Source organism: Thunnus maccoyii, chromosome 2 (genome assembly GCF_910596095.1).
Source record: "Thunnus maccoyii chromosome 2, fThuMac1.1, whole genome shotgun sequence".
In the NCBI taxonomy this organism is placed as follows: Eukaryota; Metazoa; Chordata; class Actinopteri; order Scombriformes; family Scombridae; genus Thunnus; species Thunnus maccoyii.
In genome coordinates, this window is record NC_056534.1 from 37,650,736 (window position 1) to 37,669,216 (window position 18,481).

At 39.8% G+C, this 18,481-nt stretch overlaps 2 protein-coding genes across 4 annotated transcripts; both read right to left on the reverse strand.

The window, feature by feature from the left end:
* Positions 1-3,479: 3,479 nt before the first annotated feature.
* Positions 3,480-8,124, reverse strand: rnaseh2a (ribonuclease H2, subunit A). Of its 2 annotated transcripts, none has more exons than XM_042437198.1 (9): positions 8,031-8,124; positions 7,616-7,751; positions 6,083-6,154; positions 5,657-5,783; positions 5,470-5,557; positions 5,141-5,278; positions 4,636-4,723; positions 4,260-4,383; positions 3,480-3,831 (listed from the first exon to the last, which is right to left on the reverse strand). In XM_042437198.1, exons 2-9 carry the CDS (start codon positions 7,740-7,742, stop codon positions 3,669-3,671), a joined length of 927 nt encoding a protein of 308 aa, XP_042293132.1. In that variant the 5' UTR covers positions 7,743-7,751; positions 8,031-8,124; the 3' UTR covers positions 3,480-3,668. The 2 variants fall into 2 exon arrangements, with proteins under 2 accessions (XP_042293132.1, XP_042293124.1); XM_042437190.1 differs by having other exon boundaries at positions 8,027-8,124.
* Positions 8,125-10,522: 2,398 nt separating this feature from the next.
* Positions 10,523-14,771, reverse strand: LOC121888812 (transcription factor Sox-10-like). 2 transcript variants are annotated; one of them, XM_042400325.1, is made up of 4 exons: positions 14,674-14,771; positions 13,593-14,261; positions 12,918-13,189; positions 10,523-12,738 (listed from the first exon to the last, which is right to left on the reverse strand). In XM_042400325.1, the coding sequence occupies exons 2-4, from the start codon at positions 14,027-14,029 to the stop codon at positions 11,951-11,953; spliced, it is 1,497 nt and encodes a 498-aa protein (XP_042256259.1). In that variant the 5' UTR covers positions 14,030-14,261; positions 14,674-14,771; the 3' UTR covers positions 10,523-11,950. The 2 variants fall into 2 exon arrangements, with proteins under 2 accessions (XP_042256259.1, XP_042256266.1); XM_042400332.1 differs by lacking the exon at positions 14,674-14,771 and adding an exon at positions 14,368-14,443.
* Positions 14,772-18,481: the final 3,710 nt, after the last annotated feature.

The following is an 18,481-nucleotide window of genomic DNA, read 5'->3' on the forward strand; positions in this document are numbered from 1 at the left end:
AACCATAAGTTGGCGCGATATTAAAGGCAAATGTGTTTTGTGCCATAATGTGCTAATTTTACACAGCAAATTAAAGTACTTTATATCCCTGCGATCAATATATTGTGATGCATCATGTGATATGGTTCAGGACCATTTCTGCTTAAACCTGTTTTGTATAATTGTGAAATATGCTTTTTTTGTTTTTATTTTTAATTAATTTTATTTAAACATTTTATTTTATTTAAATATGAACTGTTTGCTTAAGGTGACATCTTCATCTTCTTCCAGTCCAAAAATACTGAATTCAATTTACAATAATATAAAACAAAGAGAAGCATCAATCAATCCTCACCGTTTACAGGATGGAACCAGACGTTTGGCATTTTTGCATAACTGACGGCTTAAACGATTAATCACTAATCAAAACTGCTGCAAATTTATTTTCCTGTGGATCCAATCGTCACGTCAGATCTAGTCTGTGGTGATGTGAAGAATATGTCCAACGTTATCCTCCTTTAACCTCCTGTTAGAATTTATGACACTTTGGGCTTGAAAGATATTTCAGTTAAAAATGCTGTTGGTTATAAGAGGACTGAACATTGTAATATACCAAATAAATGACATCAATATAACTTCTCTACTACCTCTGCCGGGGTAATACAGATGAAAGATAGTGTTTAGTTATATCTGGTGCAATAAATGTATTGTTCATCATCCTTGTTAATAAACTATAGAATAAACTGATACAAATTCCCAAGGCTGCAAATAAGAGAGAAACAACTTTTTAGATTTCCAGAATGTTCATTTGAGCTCTGAGGTTGATCTTTTTACGACTTTTATTCTATAATCGTCCTTCACTGTTTCTTAATCAGATGTACTCCTCTTCCTCACAAAACACCCTGATCTTTAAATGTCACTTAAAGGTGCAGTGTGAAGAATTTAGTGGCATCCAGCAGAATGGACATGACAGAAATGGAATATAATATTTATAAGTATGTTTTAATTAGTGTATAAGATGCATCTAAATCCTACACACTGGTCCTTTAACAGGCTCTAAGCTGCTTCACCTCATGTGCACCTCGGTCCTTATTATATGCTGAGACATTTTGTTTAGTTAACAAAACCACTTTGGTATATTGGAAATAGTTACCTTGCTTTACGTGATATTTTATCTTGTTTTATTTATGTCTTATTACTTTATCACACAAACAAAAGTGCAGATGGTATAGACTGTATAAGTCTTATTTTCAGTTGTGATGAATATGAGGCATTTCCAGCATTTGTTTAACACTGAAACCATCATGAGTTTATAGTGAAAATGACCCTCATGACTGACTCTAGCCTGCTGTACAGTGGAATCACTGTTTATATGTTTTGCTAATTGTATGTTTACAGTTGTTTACTGTCTGCAAGCCTCAATCCCATAAACAGCTTCATTCATTCACCCCGATGAAAAGGTGATCTAATAGAATTAAATTAGACAGTCTTAAGCTGAAATAGATCGCCACCTTATTCCTCTGTGGGCATGGGCTAAATATTTCAATCCCATTGACGCAGGAGGACACCGGGCTACTTAGCAGGATTAGATGAGCGCATGGGGAGTTTATAAATGGACGTAAAGGAAGTGATCAGTACAGGAATCAGATAGGACACAACTGATCAAGCCCTGCTACGTGTCGGTCTGCACAGAGACCTCCTGCACCTCCTGCTAAGGCTGCAGCAGTCCTGCTGAGGACCCGACGCCTAACCCCCCCCGCGGCCAGCTCGTACATTTTGCCTTCAGCTTCTTGATATTCAAGCACCGTCCACAACCATGGAGCCTGTGGCCCAGACGGTGAGCGCCACTGCTGCCTTTGACAGAGAGACTTTCTCCAGGAAAGCCTTGAGAGCAACCCCCAGAGGAGCCTCGTCTCATTTTGTGGGGAGCTCCATTGTCATCCTGTCCTCGTTTGCGGTCTCAACTTTAGCTATGAACTGTGGGAAAAGGATCCAGGAGTCTAGAAACAAACCCAATGAGAATTAGCAACGGCGGACAGATATGCCTTTATTTTTTAGTTAACCTTTGTGAAGCCGGGCAAGTCAACAAAGAATTTATTTTTATGAAGAAGTGATGAACAGCCCTGTGTTCCTGTAGATAAAAGCGTGTGTTTCGTCATACATGAAGTTATCTGTGAGTTCTGGACAAAGAGCTTAGAGGTGGATCAACTTCTCTTGAGACAACAGGAGGATTTTCTGAGAAGACTGCGTTTGGTAACCATCTCAAGACCATTCAATGCAACGCCAACAGTGCTCTGTTGGGTAAATACCAATGACCTCGCAGTATTTAAGGAGGGGAACGCTATGCAGTAATACCAATGACGCTCATCCTCCGTCTCATACCTGTTTGTTATGTAAGATGTAAAATAAAAAAAATAAAAAAATCCTCAAGATGTTTTAGTTCAAGACGTCTCCTGCTGGTGGTTTAGGAACAGTGATTCAAATCTGATTTTCTTTTGTAAGTTATAAATCTATTTTGTAAAAACAAAACATGATGAAGCTAAAATTAGAATCAAGTCTTCTCAGTTGACTTACAATGGCTGGGTTTCAATCCACAATACTTCTTTAGTACTGAATGAAATGTAACACGAAGTGTCAAAAACTGTCAAGTAAATGCTTATTCACCATTCTTTAACTATTCCTTGATTGAACAGTTTGATTTAATGCATATTTCAAGACTGTATTTTATTGAGGAAATGTTCTTGTATGGCTGCTTGTTTATATCAGTTTAAGGTATTGAGAGAAATATGGTTTTGGTATAAATACTGAAACTCGGGTGTCATTAAGAAACCCAGCTGTCTCCTACAAGAAGGAAAACACATAAATTACAAGTCATGGTCCATGTACAGTTGTGATATACAGTACTGTGAAAAAGTTTCCGCCACTTTCGATGTTCAGATTCGTATCCATAACGCAATACCATCAGGGAGACGTCTGATTGGTCCCAATTTTATTCTGTAGCATGACAACGACCTGAAACATACAGCCAGAACCATAAAGAACCATCTCCAGCGACAAAGAAGAACAAGGAAGTCCTACAACAGATGGTATAACCCCCACGGAGCCTTGATGTCAACAACACTGAGTCAGTCTGAGATTACATAAAGAGACAGAAGCAACTGAGACGCATAAATCCATTCTAAGCGACGCTTGGAACAACCTTCCTGCCGAGTACCGAGAAGAACTGTGCGTACCGAGAAGAACTGGTGCAGTTTTAACTTTCCATTCTGCAGTTATATTGTGGTGAATATTTTTGCATTTGATGGAGTCAGCCAATCAGAGCGTGGTTGTTTTGGGAGCAGCAATGATTCATGTGAATGCTTTTCAAACCCCTGCTGTCTACTGTCATGTTGCCACCAGAGGGCAGTATAGGAATAAAAGATTGAAACCTTTTCCAACAACACCTCTCTGCTTCTTGTATGTTGTAGAATTTTAAACAAAGTCTCTTAAGAACACAAAACTTATTTTGAAAATTATTTTTATGTATAAAAAAAAAACTGGTACAAACATGACAAATAAAGAGATCTTCATTCCATCAAAGTCCATCCACATCTGAGCCCAAGACTCAAATGTTTGACTCTACACATGAATATCTCACAATGTGGTTCTGATTTACTGTATGTGTGTGCATGTCCTCCAATGTGTTCTCCTCAGAGTGTGTTGAGGCTCTTCAGCCTCCGCTCAGTGAAGAAGCGATGTGTCTGGTGGGTCTGGGTTTGGTCGTTACCTCCAGCTGGTGCACTGAAGTAGGACAACATGGACCTGTTGTTTTTCCGCTGCGCTGCTTTCTCTCCATCCTCCTCATCGTCATCCCTGAGGACAGATTTAACAAAACAAGACTGATTTCTATGCTGTGGTTAGTACTCATCTCCTGAGGTCAAGTGATTTGCACAGACATTAAGCGTGACCTGGAAATCAAAGAGGTTGTGGTTTTCACACACTAGCACATGCAAGTGCTCTTATCTACACACATTCACACAACAAAGCAATTTCTAAAAGCATTTTTGTCAAGTTTTTATCTTTTATTAGACTTGGAAAAAAGCTGGAAACCATTTGAGTGCTTTTAGAAAATTCCTGTTCTCTGCTAATTTTTCTCAGAGCAAAATCACGAAGAGCACAGACACCGTAAACATGTTTTTATGCTGGATTTCAATGGTATCCTTCTTCAACTCCCTAAAGCAGCCTCTCGCTTTTATACATCTAAGAACTTTTGGTCAAAATCAGGTTTGTGGGTTGTTTACCAGTGCACAGTCACAGCCTTGCTGTCCATCAGGGTTTGGGCAGTGCTCCAGCTAAAGCGGACAAACTGAGGGTAACCGAAAACAGGGTCCAGGTACTTCAGCAGCCATGCTTTGGTCTTGGGGTCTGGAAAAGCAGGAAAAAGTCTCTCTCAGTGTCAGTTCATCTACATGCATCATTTGTTGTTTATTTATTTGCACAATATCAAAATAGTTAATATTGTCTAACTGTGGCAGATTCTTTTTTTTTTTTTAAAGGAATGTCTGATAACAGTAAGTTCACTCAAATGCTAATATTATTTAATACATTTTAACAAGGTTTTCTGAAACATTGTTGTTATTATAAAAAGATTAATGATGAACAGCTGTTGATTGTTACCATTCGGGTATCCTGAGCCGTAGTCTGCATCCACCTCTCCCAGGTCTTCAGCAAAGTTCCAACCTTTTACAACACGATCTCTGGCCACCTGAAAATTGACACATGACATCATTTTTGCTTTAAAAATGGCTTCAACGTTTGATCAATTATCACAATAGTTGCAGATTGCTTTTCTGTTGATTGACTTATCGTTGCAACTATAATGTCAACTAATAAAACACGGTTCCTTTAAAATTTTGGATATATGAGGGACTAGAACAAGAGACAGAAGACTGCTGTTTCAGCACTCCTGTTAAGAAATAAATGTATGAAAAAGTATCTTAAACAACTCTGCAACCTCTTTAACTGAAGGTATTCATTTCGTATTACACGTCGGACTCATAAGATCATCTTTTTCAGTAAAAACAGAGAAATTAAGGAGCTTTGACGTAACTTCACAGCCTGTAAAGGGAAGTGAGTGATGGAAGAGAGACGCTGAGATAACAGCTTGCTGAGGGTCACTGACCTTCGCACAGATACTGGCTGCACTGACGATGGGAAACAGGGAGTCGGCCTTTGGCCTGACTGTCACCTCAATGCCCGGGAACAGCTGGGACAGCTTCGCCTCATACTTGTCTGCTGGGCCAACTGTGTCCACAAACACCTGCAGGGCACCAGAGAGATGAAGGAAAGGAGACAAAGCAAGACAGGAAAGGGCAGAGATCTTCATGAAAAGAATCAATGACTACTACATTAAAAGGACACTTTGTGCAAATAGACACAGCAGAAAACAAGACGCAGCCAATTCAACAAAACATCAGGTTTTCATTTATACCAGTAGTCATATTTACATACCTCTTTGAGCTGTACTCCATTGTCCAATGCATACTGAACTAAACCAATCGCTGTATCGTGTGAAAGGGCGTTCAGGTTGTATTTTGTCCTAACAAACGCAGACATTTTGTTAGTGTATTAAAGTAAAACAAAGTTTATGAATAAGAAACAAGGAAGTATATGCATTATGCTGTATTTGACAACATACCTCTGTAACATGCAGGTAGAGATGGTGTTGGGTGAGAGAATATGCACAGCCCATCCAACATAACTTTTGGCTTCTTCCAGTTTCTGGAAAAGATTCTCTCTTTGTGCTTCCGTTAGAGTCTTTGAATCTGATAAGAGACAAAACATCAATCCAAAGTTGCTGTGGAGGGATTTTATTTACCGTTATGGAAGTTAATAATGATCCATGAATCATTTGCAGGTGGCATTTGGGTACGATGAACAGGCTAAATCCATGTTTTCTTTTCGAAGATACATTTTTATACAACAGCTTTTATTAGTCACTCACTATTGTGACCAGCAGGATTAAATAGGTTGCATTAGTTTAAAAAAATCTTGCTAAGAAAAGCCGTTCAATCTCCCTCTCAAATCACCACCTGCAGAAATAAATAAAGGTCAATAAGATTACCTGCCACTTTCAAGCCTTTTAACTCCTCCTTTTTGGAAAGTGGACAGAAACATATTCCGTACACCATCGGCCCTGGATCACAAACAACACAAACTCTGTTAATATGTACATTCAGTTGACAGTTAGCTAAAACTAATACAGTCTAATACAACAGCCATGCAAACAAATCCTCCTTTTAAGAAGGTTATAATGTTCAGTTTTGTTGAAACAATATTAGAGAGGTGTTGATTCAACTTTAAGGTCAATTTGGAGGTGGCAGTTTGTGCTGCTGTTGAACTGCATTATACTGAGGTGTGATGCTTATATTTTGTCCTAATCTCTTTAACTCAGCTAGGACACCAGCGGGCCGTTAGTTGGACCTCTCCTCCTTGTTGTGGTTTTGTTGTAATCTGAAGACGTTGTGTTTACAAAAATATGGTATCTGCTAATGTCCTTTTTGGAAATCTGACTGGACCTTTTCAGGAAAAACAAACACTGTAGAAGTGTCATATTGTGTCCTATCTTCTTCAACTCTGAAGCAGGTATTCACTGGTATTTTGTTTGCAGCTCCATTCAGTCCCTGACCTTTACAGACAAAGCCACATGCATTTTTTTTAGACTGAAAAATATATATATTTTAGCAGACAAAATGTTTCTATTTTTACTGACTTCAAAGACCTTTGTGCTCTGTTTCTGTATCACCTCAAGTGTTTCTGATACTTTCACAAGACACTTTGGGAGGTTTCCATTCTGGCAAGACCTTATTTATGCTTTTAGTCACTGTGGCTCAGGAGCTACAGCCATATTAATTTGGGTACGTCATTTCAATATTTGCTCCAGTACAGAGGCTGGAGTGGGAGAGGTGAAGGCCACAAACTACAGCCTCCAAAATTAAAAAAACATCAAATCAAAAGATCTCTAAAATAGTTTAATCAAGACTGGACATAATAACTTTCATGAAGGCAGGATTTTTTGCGTGATGGCCTTTATAGAGTTAAAGGATAGGTTCACAAAACAACAGTCAGGTGTTCATATGAACACTGAAAGAAGTTTTCCTCACTGTAATCATTCCTCATGTTCATACTGGCTATTAAAAGATCCCCTTCAAATGTGCTTTCAATGTAAGTGATGAGGGGCAAAATCCACAGTGTGACCACACAGTCATTCTGTGAAAAAATGCAATTAAAAGTTTATATGAAGCTTATATGAGACTTCAGTCTGAGTTAGACACATCAAGTGGATATCTGCCACATTTACAGATTTCATAGCATCAAATTCCCTCTTTGTGTTTCCCTGTTGAGCTGCGGTGGAAGAATAGTAACCAAAAGAGGGACTCTGGCACTAAAAAGACTGTAACGTTGAAAGATATCTACTTGATTTGACTCATTTGGACGCTGAAGCTTCATATTAGCTTCAGATAAACTTATAAATACATTTTTGCACAGAAGGAGGTTTGTGGATTTGTCCTTCATCACTTCCATTGTAAGTGCATTATGAAGGGACCTTCTAATGTTATCATTTCTCCTTTTTTTAAAAAACAAACTAGCAGCATACCCAGCACAGGCCCCCTGCCCGCCTCGTCGATGCCCAGACAGCAGTCCTCAGTCTTGCAGGCATCAGGGATCAGAGAGGCCAGCCGGCAGCTCACAGAGTTGTCTGCTTCAAACGGGCTGAGGTCCATGACTGCTGGCTGAGAGGAGACAAAGTAAATCCTATCATACTCAAGTCTCTGCAGAGCCCATAGAGGTGACTTCATTCTGTTTCGGAGGTTAGTACGTTAGCAACAACTCCTAACTGTCATGTTAGCTAACGGTAACTTCCAAAGCTGTAACGCACTCAAACGTTAACTAACGTTACTTAATGTTAACGTTGACGTTTCTTGAGTCAATTATGAGTTCAGGCTGCTCTGACGTGACTTTAAAGTAGAAAAATATCGGGATAAATCTGAATTAAACTCATTCTTACCTACTTGGGATGATGACAGGACTCTTCTCGACTGTTTGATGTTTTTCTTTCTACTGCAGATTTGGCGCCCCCTGAGTGACGTCACGTGCTTCTTCTTCGTTTTTCTTCTTCTTCTACATTTTTAGGCGCATTACCGCCACCAGCTGGTCTGGAGTTTAAACTGCAGTCTTTTTGCATTTTTTTCTCTTGTATTGCGCTTCATAATTGTGTAACATAAATTATTATACATTTTTAGCTTCAGGTTTATTGACAACACTCTAATATAATATACAACACAGAAACATCCCTGACAAAGTCTGCTAAAGTCCTGGACTTATTTCCATCTTCAACCCCTGGAGGAGTTTGGTGTCTGACATGAAGAAATATTACAAATTAAGTACTAAACATAGATAATTGAATCCTATAAATAAACAAATTTTTCAGGATGCACTCGAGATAAAAGGTCAAATATTTTCACATAATGTCACATAAAAAACAGCAACTGTGTGACACTAGTTCAACATGCAAATATTAGTGAATTATTAATACTCATGTTTGTATTTCCCTTCCATGTGTCTCATTTTTAGTCTGATGCATAGCCTCGAACATGTTATCCCCAGTGTTGGAAGAACTACAGCCTACTCAGATCCTGTCATAATACCATAATACTCACAAGTAAAAGTCTTACATTTAAAATTACACTTAAGATAAAGTGTGTAAGTGTTATCAGATAATATACTTCAGTAGTATTAAAAGTCAAAGACTATTATGCAGAATTGCTCCTTTCAGAGTGTCATAATATTGTATATTATATTATAGAGTTATTATTTAAATTATTATTTAAACCGCATGTTGATATGGCAGCTGGTCAAATGGGAGCAAATTAAAACAATTATAAGAATTTCATATTCTGTTAGGTAGATTCATCTATGACAGTGTGCCATATTTTAAAAGATGATTCTGTATTTTTACATGTAAAATCTCAATCTGTAAAGTAACTGGTAAGTAGAAAGCACAATGTTTCCCTTTGTAAGGTGGAGGAGTAGAAGTAAAATGTACTTATTACTTTCCACAAATGATAATCCCAACTGCTGGATTTAAGATTTACAGTCTTAATTTTGAGATACCCATCTCATTTATCTAATTATTTTATTGAACTGATTTATCAGAGATGACTAATGCACATTAATCAAAATTAACCAAGATTTTGCCAAGATTGAATTTACATCTGCCATCCTTTGCTAGGAATACGGCCTAATCTGCAAAAATAAAAAGTGTAAAGTGACATAGAGCAGACATGGCCAGATTAACGTGCTGTGAGGCCCCGGGGCCAAAAATGAGCTATAGGCACCTACTGACACCCTGTTTGTGGTAATTTGGTCAAACACAAATTTATTTCAGGAGATGCATAAGACAGGTAAGCATGCAGGACTCCCCTGAAGGCCCTTTTCATTCGGTGGTGATATTCCCAAACAAATTTTCAATTCATCAAATTACCACAATTCCTCTCATAAATTTCCAAATGTGCATATTCAGTAGTTTATTTTCAATGCAATCTCTTCTACTTTTTGACTCTTTTAAGAAATTTAAAGTTTATTTGTGTTTTTTGTAATTGAAAAATAAAATAGTCTAAAAGCTTCGACCACAGTTCATCAGCTTGATTACCGTAATATTTTTATATAACTAGTTTTTCCTTCTCATGCCATCTTTTTTTGCTCACAACATGATTGTATCAGTGTTTGTGTATCACCTGACCTGAGTGCCACCATTTTAAAATTCATAAACCAAGTGTAGCCTTAATTATTAAAGGTTTCTCTTTCAAAAATTAACTACAGCTCTTTTCCTCTGGTTCCCCTTTTCTCCCAAAATTAACTTCAGCTCTCACTCCTCATTTTGGATATTATCACCTTTACCATCATCATCATGTATTTTACATTTCCCTGAAATGCAATGCCAACACAGTAAGCATGAAATGATTTTGGATACCTGCTTAATGAGTTTAAACTGCAGCTGAATGAGGAGGCGGGGAGGAGGGAGCCTCAGGTGGAGAGGAAAGGGCAGAGCGAAAGGAAAGCCATGTACAAAAGTCCAAGTGTAGCCTACGTTAGTTACTGAGCTGAAATTGGCCTTGCCTCTGGCTCTTTACACCCACCCCTTCTCTCTCCTTCTGTCCCTCTCTCCCTCTCTGAATGGCTCTCTTTGTCTTTTCTCAGTAACACGCAGTCCCCAGCCGATTAAATGTGGGGAATTAGTAGTCAATTTTAGCCTACCACACACACACAAACACACTAAACAGCTTAGGTTGGTGGGGCGCTGATTGTGTTGTTATTACAGTTCACACGTCAGCAGCATGTTTTTAATTTATTTTTTCTTCACCCTTCACTTACTAAGTGCACCGTTTGTTGCTATTCTTGAGCTGCCGCTGCCAAATAAAATAACAATCTTACACAAGCTTTTTTTTTTTTTTTTTTTTATAAATAAATTGATTTAATAGATGACAACAATAATATTTCAACATTGCTTTTCTTGTAAGGAAGCAAAATACTCGAGTGAATGTATAGCAAACACTTTACAAAACTATCCAGAATTATACAAAATGGAAGAAGCAAAGGTGTGACACGCAATGCATTATTACTTACATAAAAATAATAACTACATGGTAAGAGGGTCAGTATAAAATGATAAAGTATGCATCACGTAATAAAGGTGAAGCCTGTGGTAATGACCATTATTCACATTGCTGAAGAGGAAGAGGCCTGTTTGGGCTCTACGTAGGAAAAAACTGCAAAGAAGAAAACATGCTTATGGCCTACATGCAGTGCAGAACGGTTGTACATGTGATTCTAATCCTTAAGTAGGACCCAAAGCTGGCCATTTATCTCAAGAGATTTGGTTGAGACTTTGAACTTATAGATTTTAACTCAGTTATTTGAAAAATCAGATGTGAATCAGCAAAATGTTAGGCACTTAAAAAGCAAAAAAAAAAAAGAAGAAGTTTGGTGACTTAATTGGAGTTTTTTTTTTTTAATGTTCTGATATTGATCAGATATCCAGGGTCGTGTTTCTCCTTTGCTATTGGCACAAAATGACTAAAGTTGAGGTAAGTGTCCAAGACTGAGCGATAAGCTGAAATACATCTTCAAGAGCTCTCTTTCCCTCTCTTTTTCCTATTTTTCCCCTTAAATGCTTAATTGTTCAGTTTCAACAAAGTAAGGAAGGACAGAAACACAGACTGCGTTATCTACAGAGAAAAGAAGGTTTGCAACTATCCTTATCTGGCCACATAAACAACCTCAGGGAGCGTCATATTTCAACAAAACATGCTTCTCCCAAAGCAGTGGTGCAGATGTATAAGTGTAATATCAAATCAGTCACAATAAAGTTACATCCTAGGATATCAACAACAACAATAAACTTACTACTCATATAAAATAACACAATGACATCAAAAAAAAAAAAAAAAAAACATCTCCTTTAGTTTGGTTAATAAAAATCTGATTATGTCAGTCGAGACCCTTCGTTTCTGGGTCGTATCACTCGTCAATGCAACATCTGTTCACTCATTTACCTCCGTTATACACACTCGCTGTACATCCCAACACATAAATTCATGATGGCACACGTTTGTTAATGTTTATTCATTTTCTGATTGGCTGTTGGCCCATGATTCACACTTTATACTGTGTGAGTTTGTGGCTGCTTTTTTTTTTTTTTTTTAAAGAATAACTGTGTAAGGCCCCATGGATGCTTCTTGCATTATATTGGCTAAAAAAGTAAAAACCTCTAATATTACATCAATATGGCACGGGCACACACACACACACACACATACGCACAATCACACACTCACATTTGCACACACATACACAAACACACACACACACACACACACACACAGATCCACTCACACGCTTCCCATATTTCCTTCTGCTCAGCTGGTCTCCCTCAAGGTCTTGTGAGTGTGGTGTAAACAGGCTGCTCCCAGTGTGTGGGGCTGTGAGAGGGGGCCACGCTGGAGGGGTCTCCTATGGTAGTGTACAGAGGCCTCTGTGTAGGGCCCATGTAGGAGAAGGCTGAGTACAGCCCCGGGGCCTGGCTGGAGTGGGCATAGTACGCCCCGGGGGCCTGGTGCTCTCCGTACTCAAACTGAGCCCTGGAGGCCAGCGAGGGGAAAGCGGAGCCGTAGTGAGGGAGGCTGAGCGGGGTGTAGGTGACATGGGTGCCTGAGGAGGGAGAGGACGAGGCCTCGGCATAGTGGCTCCCAGACGCAGACTCGCTCTTGATCTGGGCTTTGGAGGGGTCGGAGGAAGATGGAGAGGCCTGAGGCTGCTGCTGCTGTTTGGAAAGCCAGGCGGAGTGCCCGCTCGCAGCCGCCAGGGCGTAGGCGTAAGACGAGGCCGAGGATCCGGCTGCAGGGGCCCCGGCTGCGCTCTGCGGATGGCCGTTGGGAGGAAGGTACTGGTCGAACTCGTTCACATCAAACGGCTCGATGTTGGACATCACTTCGTGGCTGATCTCGCCGATGTCCATTGTGCCAAAGTCGATGTGGGGTTTAGCACTCGATGATGAGGGACCACCGGATGCACCTTCAGCTCCCACCCCGAGTGCCCCCCTGGACCCCCCTGATCCTCCGGCCGCTCCTGCTGCCCCCTCCCTCTTTCCATCTGACAGCTTCCCAGACTGGAGCTCTGTCTTTGGGGTGGTGGGGGGCGTGGGCGGGCTGTGACCCTGACCTAGAAGAAAAAGGAGAAGGGGCAACATGGTTAGATGAACTGTCACAACAAGTTTGTCTCCTTTTATTGTAACTTTGATTTATGAATCAAATTGATTTTTTTTTAATGTTCCCTTATGTCTTGACCAGATATTTCCTGAAATGGTAAAACACAAATAATGATGTTCAGACTCAACCTACCAGCAGGATGGTGGTGGTGATGGTGGTGGTGGTGCAGGTCACCCAGGGGAGACCCAGCCCCACCGTTGTGCTCCAGATGCAGGGTCTTGTAGTGTGACTGGGAGTGGCTGGCCTCCCCTTCCCCCTGGCTATCAGACTCACTAGTAGTCGTTAGTTTGCCGTTTTTGCGTCTCCGGGGCTGGTACTTGTACTCCGGGTAGTCCTTCTTGTGCTGTTTCCTCAGCCTCTCCGCCTCCTCGATGAATGGCCTCTTGTCGTTCTCGTTCAGCAGCCTGGGGGGAGAAAAACAAGGAGTGATTTAGCCTTATAAGCCCTCTGAGTTAATGTGAAAGTTTTGTGTTGGAATATGTCTGGAAATAACAAATATTGTTCAATCAGTGCAGTGCGTAATGGATAAATATAAGGATATTGGACATAAAGGCTGATTTCAATGAATTTTGAATATACAGATTCCGACATTTTTAAGGAACAAACCAGAAAAACAGCAAGTTAATTTTTTGTCTCTAGGTGTGTCCCTTGTTTACAATCAACCACCAATCTGAGCTCATAATTTCCCCACTTTCACATTTAGGTTCAGGCTCTACATCCCCACTTCTTCTTACGCACAAACTACACAGGAAATGTGCCACTGTATGGCCACAGTGTTCTTTTGTGGGACAGCCTCTCCATACAGACCTCCACAGTTTGCCCAGGGTCTTGCTGAGCTCCGCGTTGTGCAGGTGGGGGTATTGGTCGGCCAGTTTCCTCCTCGCCGCTTGCGCCCACACCATGAAGGCGTTCATGGGCCGTTTGACGTGGGGCTTAGCTTTGTTTCCGTTGTTTACGCGCACCGGCATAGGCACAAGAGTCCAGTCATATCCATCCAGCACCTGACTGACCGCCTCCCTGATGCCGATGGGAAAGCGATCGTCCTCTTCCTCCGATTTGCCTCTGGATCTGTCATCCCCTCTGCCATCCGCGACGCACAGCGCGGTCAGCTGCGGCGGCGCCCCGGTCAGAGGTGAGTCCTGGCCGGGTGGCGCTCCGGGTTGAGTCGGAGACAGTGAGTGACCATCGTCTGACCCTCCGGGACTCAGCTCCGCCTCGGACAGGCTGTGCTCCTCGCCGGACATTTTTTTTTTCTCTTCCTTTCAACTAATGACAAACAACCCTTGAATGCAAAAATTGTTTCAAAGAGAGCACAAACTATTCAGTGTAATTAAATCGTTTTAATTCGATAAGCTGTCTTGAGTCTGCGACGATCCCAGTTATTGGTGACTCTTCTCAGGCAAAGCCATACTGGTGCGTAAAAGTGTCCAAATCCTTTCGTCGGCTGGAAATCCGTTTCACCAAAATCAGCTACACCTAAAAAACCAGAAGAAGTTTAAAGAAAACAATTAAATAATCATAACCTCCTCAAGTGGGGTAAATTATAGCCTATAATTTCAGTTTTCCTGTGAATCAAACATACCCCGGTTTACTTGAGGCATATTTAACCAGGTTAAGAGATTTAGCGGACTAAATCAAACCATATAACTGCCAACACGACATCTCTAGCCAACAACAACAATAATAATAATAATAATAATTATATTTGGACGAAAGGACCGCATCCAGAAAAAATCATATTCCGCCCATAAACATTTTCATCAAAGCCAAATTAACGTTAAAGGCTCCTTCGATCAAAAGTAAGAAGAACACAGCTGGCACATGACTACTGATATGAAATATTCGCTGTTATCTTCGAAATTTTGTATTAAAAAATTACATAACTTACCAATTTAGATGTCCAGTGGTCCAACATGGGAGTGTGTGTGGCTGACTGTAGAGCCGATGAATGGCTGCTCTGTGTGGCAACACCGGAGCTTAAAGAGCGCCTTGTGAGAAGGACTGCGAGAGAAAAAAAAGTGATTGAAAGTGGAAAACATTCCCAAAGAGGCAGCATTCCAGCACACAGTCAGCCCCGCCCCCTCCGGCAGCACGCCGCGCTCTGATTGGCCCTCTAATTATCCCGCTGCTCTCTGATAGGACGGGAGCAATATACTGTTAATGCCGGTCTGTCCATCACTGCAACATTTCCAACACAGACGAGGTGAGATTTTACATCGGAGTGGCTTAAATGACTCTACAGTGCGCCCATTTAGAGGCAGGAGAAGGCCAGCTTTGTTGAACGTGTTGACATGCTATATCAAACAAATAAACAATCATGAAGAGAGTTATTGCCTCGTGTGGTCACGTTCCTCAAAAAAAGATAGAAAAAAAAAACCGGAATTGTGAAGTTCAGCTCTGATTTAGACGGTTTCAGTTTGGAGACAGGAAATGCAGCAACTCTTATAATTCCAAAAAATCTGGTAAAAGATGATCAGACAGGTTCAGGTTCAGTAAACGAAGGTTGGGTGTTCATTTTAAAAGAAGAGAAGATAAATAAAGAATTCAGTATTAATCAGGAATGTGTGCTTGGCTCTATATTTGACTTACTGATCAATAATGTCATAAAATTCATGTCAGTAGAGGAAACATCTTTTTCTATCTATAGGACCGCAAAATCATTTTTAAAAACATGATTATACATTTAAAAATACACGAAAAACACCATGAAGTTCTGTTAATATAAAATATATTATCATTAGTAAATTCTGCTCTGCAGTCACGATGAATTAAATGATCGATTAATCAACTTTCTAATTAAAACGTTTGATTAGAAAGGATGCCGGTGAAGAAACCACAACTCTGAAGACCTTATTGATAACTAAAGGTTCCTTATTACCAAACAATACCAGCATTAAATGATCAATAATGAAATCTGTCTAATTAAACTGTTTTCTGAAAGAACAGAGTAAATGTCTGGAAACGTGTCGAAGATTTAAAATAAGATAACAGCTAACTGTCTAGTAATCCTTACCGGAAACACAGATATAAATGAGCATTAATAAGAATCGATTAACAACTTTTGAATTGATTTTTTTTTTTACTGCTGTAGCTGCAGTTTTCTCTGCGTGTTGGCTGATTTGTACACGCTTGGAGGCCATGGTGAAGCTTGGCCTGATGGGAAGGAAGAGAATCGACTTTTGCAGCATCTAACGCGGACACACACACACACACACACACACACACACACACAGACACACACACACACACACAAAATGAAGCAACAATAACCCCTGTGTCTCCGTTGCCTCTCATGTTGAGCATGGCTCTCAGTTTTCTCTCTCTCTCCCTCTCCTCTCTCTTTGCTCTCTTTGTCTCCATCTCAGGTGAATTGTAGCCATGTGATCAAACGCCCAAGCCTCTATCCATTAACCCTCGTAAATGAAAAAAACGGGGAACAAAAAGCAGTTTTGTGCTGCAAACATGGAAAAAATTGATAACAGAGAGCGATGTGTGCGTCTTTCTCCCCTTATGTCCGAGCATAGACACCAGTCTGCACACATAGAAAAGCGGCAGACGGGACGCAGGGATCTCTCTTGTTTCTCCCGCTCAGACACGTTTCCATCTCTAAACACTCTTTGCAGAACCTGGATTTGGGCCTCGGAAGGTGCTGATGGTAGAGCCGGTGTGTTTTGGGGGATGAGGGGGTGATGGGTTGGTGGAGGAGAGAGGTGAGGGGGGGGTGGTGGATGGAAGGAGGGAGGTGGGGGGAGGTGGGGGGGGGGCACCTTCAGGCTGCACCCCACCGAACCAACCAAGCAACACTGGGATCCAGCTTTGAGGCCTCCGAGTGAAGTGAGTGTTTTTGTGTCTAACGATACCAGAGGGGGGTTGTTGTTGTTGTTGTTGTTGTTGTTGTTGTTGTTGTTGTTGTTGCTGCTGCTGTTTTTCCAAGCAAAGTGTTTAAAATGTGCGTGTCGGTTTTTGCAGAGCAGAGGGGAGGAAACTGCGGTTTTCAGGGTGTTTAGTTAGTGCAGCTGGATGTGCATGGCCCCCCCGGGGAGTTTGTCTGTCAGAGCAAGGTGCTTTTTAAATCTGCAGATTTTGTCCTGACTGAGAAAATGCTGTCATGTCATTACATTATTTAATTATTTTTCCCCATAAAATTAAAAAAAAGTTGACTGTTTTGTGCCCGAGGACCCCCTCGAGACCTCCAGGGGTTTTTACTCTAATTCAATTTAGAAATAAATAAAACATATATTTGATAATAGGGGCTACTGACTTTATAAAAATACTTTCTATCAGTAAAACCTTCTTACTGGAGCTATTCCGGGACTCAGTCGTGACTTTTTAATGACTTCAACATGTTAGTTATCTTTATGAGTTAATGAGTTAATATGTGACAATGCAGTGACTTCGTAATGACATTAACAACTCTGATGTATATTTTTCTATCGTCTCATTATTGAATTTCTCAATTATGAATGACGACTAAACGCGTTTTATTTCCCGCGCTGGTTACTGTAAAAAAAAAAAAAAAAAAAAAATCTTTTCTGTCGTTCAAAGTTGTTATAAAGTTACTGCGGCTCCGTTTCATATTTAGTTGGTTTTATTGGTGATAATGTAAATTAATGTAAACTCATGGGGGGAAAAACCGATAGTTTGAAGTTGAGCTTTATTTGAACGTCTCTTTTCTACAGAAAAAAAAACCTGTAATAAAAAAAAACTCTAATAAAAAGCAGCTTCTGTTTATAATTTATGGGACAATATGATTTTTATTAAGTCCAAAATGTTTTTTCTGTGTTCATCAAAAAGCGAACTGATCAAATGTTTCTGAGATAAAATGATCAAACTTTCTAAAAGATTTTTTTTCCATCAAACGCCAAAATCTGTAAAACTGTAACTACAGTAAATTAGCTTTTCATTATATTATAGAGCGCTGTTTATAATATTAATTAACGTATTAAAGTACAATTAATAACATTTGCAATAATAATAAAAACAGAGGAATGAAAAGAAGGAGACTGTGGCCTTTAACATACTAATTAATAAAAGACTCGTTTCATGTTCAGTGAATTTCTGATTGTTGCTCTGAAAATACGTCATAATTTTACACGTTAACGTCTTTTTCTTTTAACTAATTAAACTCAGAGGAAAACAGTTTTTTTTAATTAAACGTGACTCTGCAGGTCTCAGCAGGCCTCAACACAGCTTCTCAAACCTCTTCATAATGTTTTAGTTGCGTTCAGACAGAAGAGAAAGTCTGCTGGATTCACGTCTGCAGATGTTCATTTTGATAAAAACTGTTTGTGGTTTCTGGATGATTTTGTTGCTTCCTGCATGTTTGCCTGCAGGACTTTTTCTTCAAGTTTCAGTAAATTAGGCCTCATTTATCTGCGTCTCTCATTTTCACATATGTTGCTCTTTCATTTCAAACATGTTTATATTTTTATATTGTTTACATTTCTAATCAAACATTTCACCTGCTCGTGCTGTTTATAGTTGGTATATTTATATTAAAGATGCGACTAGTTTAGTAAAAAAAATACTGAGAAACTATTTCAAACTTAAAACTGTTCTGAGAGGCTTCAGATATGAGAAAGTGTTTGATGTTTATTGTTGATCATTTCTTCCTCAAAATGATAAGCTTCAGTTTGATTTTATTTACAATTAAACTGGTATAAAGCACATATTCATGATCTTTTCTGGTTTTAAAA